The 8318-nt window shown below is 46.5% G+C and overlaps 1 protein-coding gene across 1 annotated transcript; it reads left to right on the top strand.

The window, feature by feature from the left end:
- The first annotated feature begins 4108 nt into the window (after positions 1-4108).
- On the top strand, positions 4109-6393 carry LOC123074046 (uncharacterized). The gene is made up of 2 exons (XM_044496996.1): positions 4109-4527; positions 5034-6393. The coding sequence occupies exons 1-2, from the start codon at positions 4345-4347 to the stop codon at positions 5757-5759; spliced, it is 909 nt and encodes a 302-aa protein (XP_044352931.1). The 5' UTR covers positions 4109-4344; the 3' UTR covers positions 5760-6393.
- Positions 6394-8318: the final 1925 nt, after the last annotated feature.

Here is an 8318-nt window from a genome sequence, read left to right as displayed (position 1 = left end):
AGACTACGAAGCAAAGGGGTGCGTGGGCCACACAAAGGACGCGTGGCGCTTATCGGAGGCGGCTTAGCTTGCGTTAAAATCAGTCGGGCAATTTTAACACTTTTTCAAATTTCTTGCAATAGACATCTTGTTGTAAAATTTTCAGTAACAGACCTCTTGTTGCAAAAAAAATTTTGCAACAGACATCGTGTTGCAGTTTTTTTTTAGAATTTTTCTACAACAACTGTCTTGTTGCGGATTTATTTTTTGCAACAGAAAACTTATTGCAGGATTATATTTTTACAAAACAAAAACGTGTCGCATAACAGTAGATGTTTGCCGCCAAGATTTGCAACAACGCCGTTGTTGTTGAAATAGGTGCTTGCACTTGCCTTTATGCTAAGGACGCGTGGCACGCAACAGGCAGACGAACCGTGATTATCAGCTGGCTGAGAGCAATCATTTCCCTTTCTTTTTCTGTTTTTTACTTTATTTTATTTTATTTTTTCTTTTTTTTCTTCAGTTTTCTTTGTTTCTTTCTCTTTTTCACTGGCTTGTTTCATGGTTCTTCGGGCTAAATAGCATTTTACATCTTTTAGGGCAACTAGGGATTTTATTCAAAGATCAAAGTGTCCGAGATACATATGATATCAGACACTACCCCTAGCCACACATGGAGCCCGCTTGTAAGCGTCGAAGAAGCTTTAGCTAGATCATGAGCTTCAGAATTTGACTCGCGAGGATTGAACCGGAAGCATACTTCTTCAAACTCCTTCATGCGATGATCTATTTCGCAGAGAACCGATGCATACACAGAAGTTGCACCCATGTTGATGTTTGTAATTACCTCAAGGCAGTCTGGAGCTATCACCACTTTGTGCAGATTGAGATCTTTTGCAAGAGCTAAAGCCTTGTTGCAAGCTTGAGCCTCCAAAGATGGAGGGTCACGCAGTCCATCATAGGTCCCCGCTGAGGCCCCCAAGTAAATAGCATTTTACTGGGTGGTTGTTGTTGGGCTGGGGGCTTTATTGCACTGTTGATGTGTTCATATGGATGCATCACCATGACTACTTCTCACCTGCGGCGAGACTTGACTAAGTCTCACCTCTGGCACACGCGACTAGGCCACACGACCTTTTTTTAGGCACAGCTAAGCGTGCACTCGCGTCAAGCGACACGCTACTGCTCTGGCCCAGGGCGGGTAGGAATGCTATTTCCTTTTTTGTGTAATTAATTTTATTTACACTTTTGGAATTAAAAATGTTATATTTAAATTTAACAAAAAATGTTCATCATCCACACAAAATTAATTAAGTTCATGCAATGTTACAAAAAACTCTGCGAACTTTTAAAAAGATGTTGGCATTTGAACAAAATGGTCATGACATTCAGAAAATGTTCACACACTTCAAAAAATGTTCATGACATTTAATAAAAATACTTATACATTGTAAAAAAATATTATACAATATTAAAAAATGTTTGCATAATTCAAAAAAAATGTTGCATACCTTCACATAAATGTACGTGATATTCAAAAAACATATCTTTCGAAAATGTGTTTGCCATTTTTTTTAAATACTTATATAATGTAGAAAAATGTTTGTATAGTATAAAAAGTGTTTCTTACCATTCAAAAAAATGTACATGTAATTTTAAAGAAATTTAAAAAATGTTGTGCCCTACGGTTTTAGCCAAGGTTCTAATTCGGGACATAGGGGTGGTCGTCCTTGTGAAGGTGCTTCCTCCGTATGCACCACCAATTGGTGGCTTGGTCAGGTGTTGTTTCTACACTGTCGAGCTTTTGTCAGCCATGGAGTACAAAACATGGTTTGCATCCTCATTGACCATGCATACATTTTCTCTCACTCTTTCAGTATATTGCCATGCCATATGTAGATTTAGTTAACATTAGCATGGTGTGATAAACACATGTATGAAAACTACCAAATGTGAATGCTGGCATCTTGCACTTGAATCGTGTTGTTGTATTCTGATTTCAATCATGCAAACTGTCCACTTGATTTCTCCAAGTTTAATGTTCAAAGGGTCTGTAAAACTAGATACGGTGTAGCATTTAGCCGAGCAACAGCCTTAAGCTCAAGGCGACATTCACTTTCAAGATGTGAGAAGGTGCACATGAATCATATTAGTGGTAATATGTGGATGGCACATTAGCCACATAAAATGGACTTTGACATAATCCCGCATAAAGAATTGTGGCTAAGCCAAATGTGGGCGTCGGGTGGCCATTACAGCTGCTAAGCCACGGAGACGGCTCAACCTAGGACAGTGCATTAACTGAGTCGTGCAGGCTCAGCTGTTCCGCCTCTATCCTACCGTCTGCCGTTGCAATTAATGCGCCCCATGAGCAGACTATATTTGCCTACAATACATCTTCTATACCTGCTAGATATACAACAATCAACACACATCCACATGCTAGTGAGCGGTGATTATTTCAGGTTGAGCTGAGCTTGAGCTCCGAATCGAATATCTGTTCTTCCCTTGGCTTGTACTCCGCAATAGATGCGGATAGGCTCAAGAAAAAGGGCCTGCCGAGACCAGATAAGTACCCTCTCTGCGACCAAGCATCGGAAACTATGGATCACCTCATGACCACCTGCATCTCCAGGGAAAACCCTTTATCTTGTGATCGGACAATAAAGCTTTTGCTTTCTTACAAAAAGGGCCAAAATTTGGAATTCAACGCCCTAAAGCTTTTGTTTTCTAACAAACAAGGCCAAAATTTGGACAAGTCGATATAATTTTTGCTAGAAATTTCGGCAGCATAACACCTTGGAAAGAATTACATGCACAACGACAGTATAATTTTATTCAAAAAGAATGAAGCTGTCCTGTTCATTCCAAAATTTCATTCATGAAGCTGAACCCATTCCATACCATCATCCTACAACATCATTTCCACCACCACGACAAAGTAAATAAGCTCATGGATGAATCTAACAGCTTCCAATACTCATTGCCATCCATCATTCTTCAGTCTCAATGGTAACAACTCATCAAAAAAATCCTTCCTTGTGTTTGTTGAATACACAAAAGGATCTAAGAGCAAAGAAACAACCCATCAGGCACTCCACACCACCAGAAATCTAACACTCACCAGCAACCCGACACTACAAGCTCCATCCATCCATCGGTCTTCTGGCCCTCAATAAGATCAAACTTCTCGATGGCTGCGGGTCCAGACCACAACCAGGGCAGAGAGAGAGAACAAGATTAACCAGTGTCCTCAACTGGAGCAGAATACTATATAGTGCAAAGCAAATAACCCATCAGGCAGCACTCCACACCACCACTCACCAGTTAGGACCAAGCGGCGCGAGAATTGAAAAATTAAGTATGAGTGCTACTGACGCAGACTTCTACGAGTTTGGTCAGGAGCTGTCTAGCATATGCAATATATAGCAACAACAAGCAGATCTTACAAGTTAATATACTGTTGTCAAGCAGTTGCTATCTCCTATTGTTTGGGTACCACAGTTAGTTTTCTCTTATCAGGACTTCTACTCCTATGTAAAAGAATAGGTGAAATTGAGATTGACTAAGAAAACAGAAAGATATCCTCTATTTCTCAAGTCAATGCAACGGAAGTGCAAGCACACAGGACCAGTAATAACTACGTTTCTAATCACAAGAGAAAGAAAGATCTCTTCTAGTTCTAATCACATGATAACTACACATTTCACCGATGAATGGTAGTTATCATGGTTTACACTGATCTCTTGCTGCTGAAACTACGACGGGTCCCCAAGAAGTACATCTACTCGTGATGCTATTGCCACTCTCTCGGCTTCTTATCATAGTGATGAATCTCCCAGCAGTACGTCCTCTGCTCCTAACGATATTGCCATGCAGTCAGCTTCTCCTGACACATTCTCTGCATAGTCCTTGCGGACGCAAACCCGACCTAAATTTAGGACACCCGTACCTTTGTATCGACGCGTTGAGTCGTGATTTTTGTCGGCACAAACTCAAACGGACGTGAACGGACCAAATGCATCTGTGCATTGTAGTTATTTTTTTTGGAAGTTGGCCTAACGCCGTAGGTGATGAACATCCATCCACGGGCCGCATCGGATATGTGGGCTGTCCCCCACGTCGAACCCACACACACGTCTCGTACAGTTGCCAGGATACGAGTGTTTATTAGGTCGAGGAGCGCCCCCGGAGCGCCGCCGGCTAGCTACCCGATAGCCACCGTCCAATCCCCGGATACCTCCCGCCTCCTCACATTCTCCCGCTCCGCCGCAACAGACTAGCCGCCGGCCTCTCCAATCCCGCGCCCTCTGCGACTCTGAGCCTCTGACCTCCTCTACTCATTTCGAGGAGGAGCAAGGGCCGATGGAGGACTGCCTCGACGGCGCCGGCGCCGGCAATGGCGACGAAGGCAGCAGCAGGTGCGGAGGGGGACTTAAAGGAAGCCAGAGCGCTGGCATGGAGGAGCAACAACGTCCAGGGATCGTCGACGACGCCGAGTCCCGCGTGGAGGAGCAACCTCGAACAAACAGGACGCGGAAGAACAAGGTAAGAATCTGAACTTTTCTGTAGTTCTTTGTGTGTCCATGGATACAATTTGTGTTCTTGGTGAATCGGAATTTTCTACTTCCAGGTACCCTTTGTATTTCTTAGGAGTTCTAAACAAATCTGGTTCTAAATTGACAATCCGAATCTTTACTTCACATTACTGATAGCTGGTAGATAGTCAGAGTTATATTGAGGAACCAAAGTATGAAAACTATAAATAAATAAATCATCAAACCTGGCATTACTTTACCATGAACTAGTACTACTGTGAGAATGTTCTGCCTAATTGTTCTAGTCCTGTGAGTGTCCAGCAAATGTGGCAAACAGTAAGTTCAGTTTGATGTTACTCTTAGCTAAAACCAATGTACTCCACTTTTCTTCAGTGTTATGACTGCTGTGAAGGTTCCATTTTCTCATGTTAAATAACTTGTCCATGTTTAGCTTTTTCGTCATTCATTGTTCAACAACTTGTTCAGAGCTGACCTTCCTTCGCTTTAATATTGCAGGTGACACAGGCAAGCGCCGATCGTTCCAAATTCTTCCTCGCGCCAAAACCCTATCCCCCGCTCCACCCAGCGCTCCTCTGGATCGTCCTCCGTGACAAGACCTACCTCACCTTCCCCCACGGCAAAATCCACCACTTGGATCTTGACTACGATGACATCGAATTCCGTGTCTCCGCGGGCAGCATGCTCTTCCTGGTGTTCTGCGACCGCAGCTGCTGCTTAATGAACCCTTCCACCGGGGGGGCTACCCCTCAACAGATCAGCCTGGACAAAGACGACATGGACCAACGTTACCACAGCTTTGACAGGATAAGCAAGGTGGTGGTGTCTGATAAGATTGTCGCTCTCCTTGCCATGGACAAGGTCAAGATCTTTGCTCGCGGGCAGCCACAGGGTTTCGGAACATGCTCGGCCAAGGTGTGGGAGCCCCCTGGAGAAACCCATGTCGTTGACATTGCAATCTTCAAAGAGAAGCTTTACGTCCTCGCTGCAGAATATGGTAATGGCTGTCTTGAACCACCGGAGCTGCATGCCTTGGATACCTGCGACGAGCAGGCCGCTGTCAGCTCCGTCCAATGTGTAAGCGCCCACCAAGAGATCACGTCAAAACTGACTCGACTGCCGGCTGCCAACTGGGCATCTTCTTCTACCTGGTCGCATCCGGCCATCAGCTGCTGCTGGTGGAACGGCAGGTCGACGTGGATCACTGGGACCCCTTTTACGTGAGGGCGATACGGACCCGGTTCGAGGTCTCGGAGGCGGTGGGCCTGCGGCAGCGGCCCTGGGCACTGGAGCAAGGTGGATACACTGATGGGGCGTGCTCTGTTTGTCAGCCGAGGCTGCTCCGAGTCGCTCCCTGCCCAGCCTGGAGCTCGAGAAGACTGCGTCTACGCTATGACCGAACGGAATCTGCCTCTTCCGAGAGAGCAGAAGAGGGTCCCTGAGGATGACCTGTTTGACTGTGTCATGTACAACGTGAGAGACAATACAGTGGTGCCATTGCCATTTGAGACGGCGGCGACGGAGGCAACTTGCGGGGTATGGCATCCTACCTGGCTTTTCCCAGCCAATGTTTGAGTTACATATGCATTAGGAAGTGCCATACTACCATCTAGCATTGATTTGGTACGCCCTGATGCTTGCCTATATCCAGTAGTATCTATCCTTATCGATATGTTGTAATGACTAGTTTACTTGTTCTGACAATGTGTGTCAAGTTAAACTGACCGGTGTTGCTAGATTTCCATTTTGTTGTCTTAGGAGTAGACATTTATCAAGACTATGGTTGAGCTTGTAGCCTTTCTGTCGCAAACTGTGTTCTTGACAGAATGTACTGATCTATGCGGCTACTTGGTAGTAGCATTGCTTCACTTCTTTGTTTGTGCTACTTCTGAGGTCCATACAATCTCTATAGGAAAGCTGGCTTCCGCATATTTAATTACCCTTAGATGAAGTATACAAGAAGATAACACATATACTGACAGTACATTTTATTTACATTTCCCATTGTCCTGAAAATTACATGGAGCTGCTGCTGCCAATAGTCAATAACTGCATTCTTTAGAGTTAGATACTTGATTTGATGCATGTTTACCTGCAAAAGAAACCATAGATGCATGTATCTCATTGTGTTTGAAGGTGTTTTTTACTCAGTGGACATGTAAATTCAAACAGGGTATATCCCCCGAGCCCAAATGTTTTAAGATTTCGAGCTTCTTTGAACCAGGTAGCGGAACACACACGTTATCAGTCTCTATTTTCACTCAAAGCACAAGAAGGAATACATGCAATGTCAAGGGTATTTAAAAGCCACACATGACGCCCCAAATCAAAATAAACAGCAGCCCTAGCTAGTTCATGAGCTTCATAATTAGACTCTCTAGCCTCATGCTCAGCACATACATCATCCAGGCTCGCCATCTTTGCTCTAATGTCCTTCATAACCATACTACTGGTGCCATGATATTCGCTTTGAAGGTGCTGTACAGTCGCCAAGAATCCGTCACCACATGAACCTTTCAAACATAAAGATCATCTGCCAGCGCAAATGCTTCTCTGCACGCCGTGGCCTCAAGAATCTTCTGCTGAATCATATCATTAATCACTACCGCAGAAGCCCCCATGTAGTTGCCCCGATGATCACGGCAGAGAGCCACCCGCTTTCTTCGTTCCTTGAGGCAGAAGCATCAACATGAATTTTCAAAAAGTTTTCTTCAGGGGGTCAAGTGTTCCACGAGCTCTTCATCCAGGAGTGACTAGACGCATACACATTTGGCCGTATTATCGATGAGGGCATGCCTCCAATTATCCTCACCATTACATATAGAGCAAATATCAGTATCACTGTATGAGTCATGTTTCTATGGCATCGCACTGTCTCTGTCCGGGTAGAATTGCTGGCAAGGCGCCATGCAAAACTTCTGTTTTTTTTCATGGTGCTTTTGTTTTCCACAGATTAGATCAATCTTTTACCAAAAAAGGGTTTCCCCCGCTTTTGTATTCCAAAGCAACCAACACCGATACAGGGGGGCGAACAGCACAACAAGCCCAAAAGAAAAAGAAGAAGAAGCAAATGCCAACAACGGCAGCTCGACAGAGCGCGGATCACCCGCCACCGCTACGCCCACCAGAGACAAACCACTACAACCCGAGGCTCCGGACCACCGCGTACAAAACAACACCTCCAAGAAGGAAAGCGACGCCGACGACGCTGCTGCCCGGACATGTCCTAGGGTTTCCCCAGCACGCGGAGGGAGGTGGGGGATGGATATCACCGACACCCTCCAGGAAGGAATGGTGGCACCCACAGGTGTCACCGCATCGGGGCCGAAGACCGGCAAGGATTTCTCCCGTACTCCAATCCCCACCGCCCAACGGACCGAAGCCGACCAGCTAGACCGCCGCCCACCATCATGCGCCATCGCGGTTGCGCCGTCACCCACGCCGCCTCACTGCGAACACCAACACGAGGCCAAGAGGGCCGGAGAGAAGCACCCCGCGGAGGGAGAAGCAGCACCGAAGCCGAACGGGAGGGAACCACCTCCACCGCCGTCGTGCGAGAGGCCAGAGCCTGCGGCACCGTCGCGGTAGCCGTCCGGACGCGGCAGCAGGGCATGCCAGGCCACCCCTGGCCCGGCCAGGCCCGAAACGGGTCCGCTAAGCCCCGCCGCTACGCTGCAGCAAGCCGGCGATGGCGCCGCCAGCACCCTGCCGCTCATCGCCTCTCCCCCGCCTCCCGGAAGCCACGAAGCAGACCCACCCCGCCGCTGGCCCGCCCAGGCCCAG

The sequence above is a fragment of the Triticum aestivum genome, chromosome 3D, assembly GCF_018294505.1.
Source record: "Triticum aestivum cultivar Chinese Spring chromosome 3D, IWGSC CS RefSeq v2.1, whole genome shotgun sequence".
NCBI lineage: Eukaryota > Viridiplantae > Streptophyta > Magnoliopsida > Poales > Poaceae > Triticum > Triticum aestivum.
The sequence above is the reverse complement of the archived record's forward strand: the minus strand, read 5'-3'. Positions and strand labels throughout refer to the sequence as shown.

What these genes read in the sequence shown, in the direction of transcription:
- LOC123074046 (XM_044496996.1), top strand. Translation starts at nt 4,345, where the DNA reads ATGGAGGACTGCCTCGACGGCGCCGGCGCCGGCAATGGCGACGAAGGC. An exon ending in ACAGGACGCGGAAGAACAAG is followed by an intron (nt 4,528 to 5,033) that starts GTAAGAATCTGA and finishes TTAATATTGCAG; the next exon opens with GTGACACAGGCAAGCGCCGA.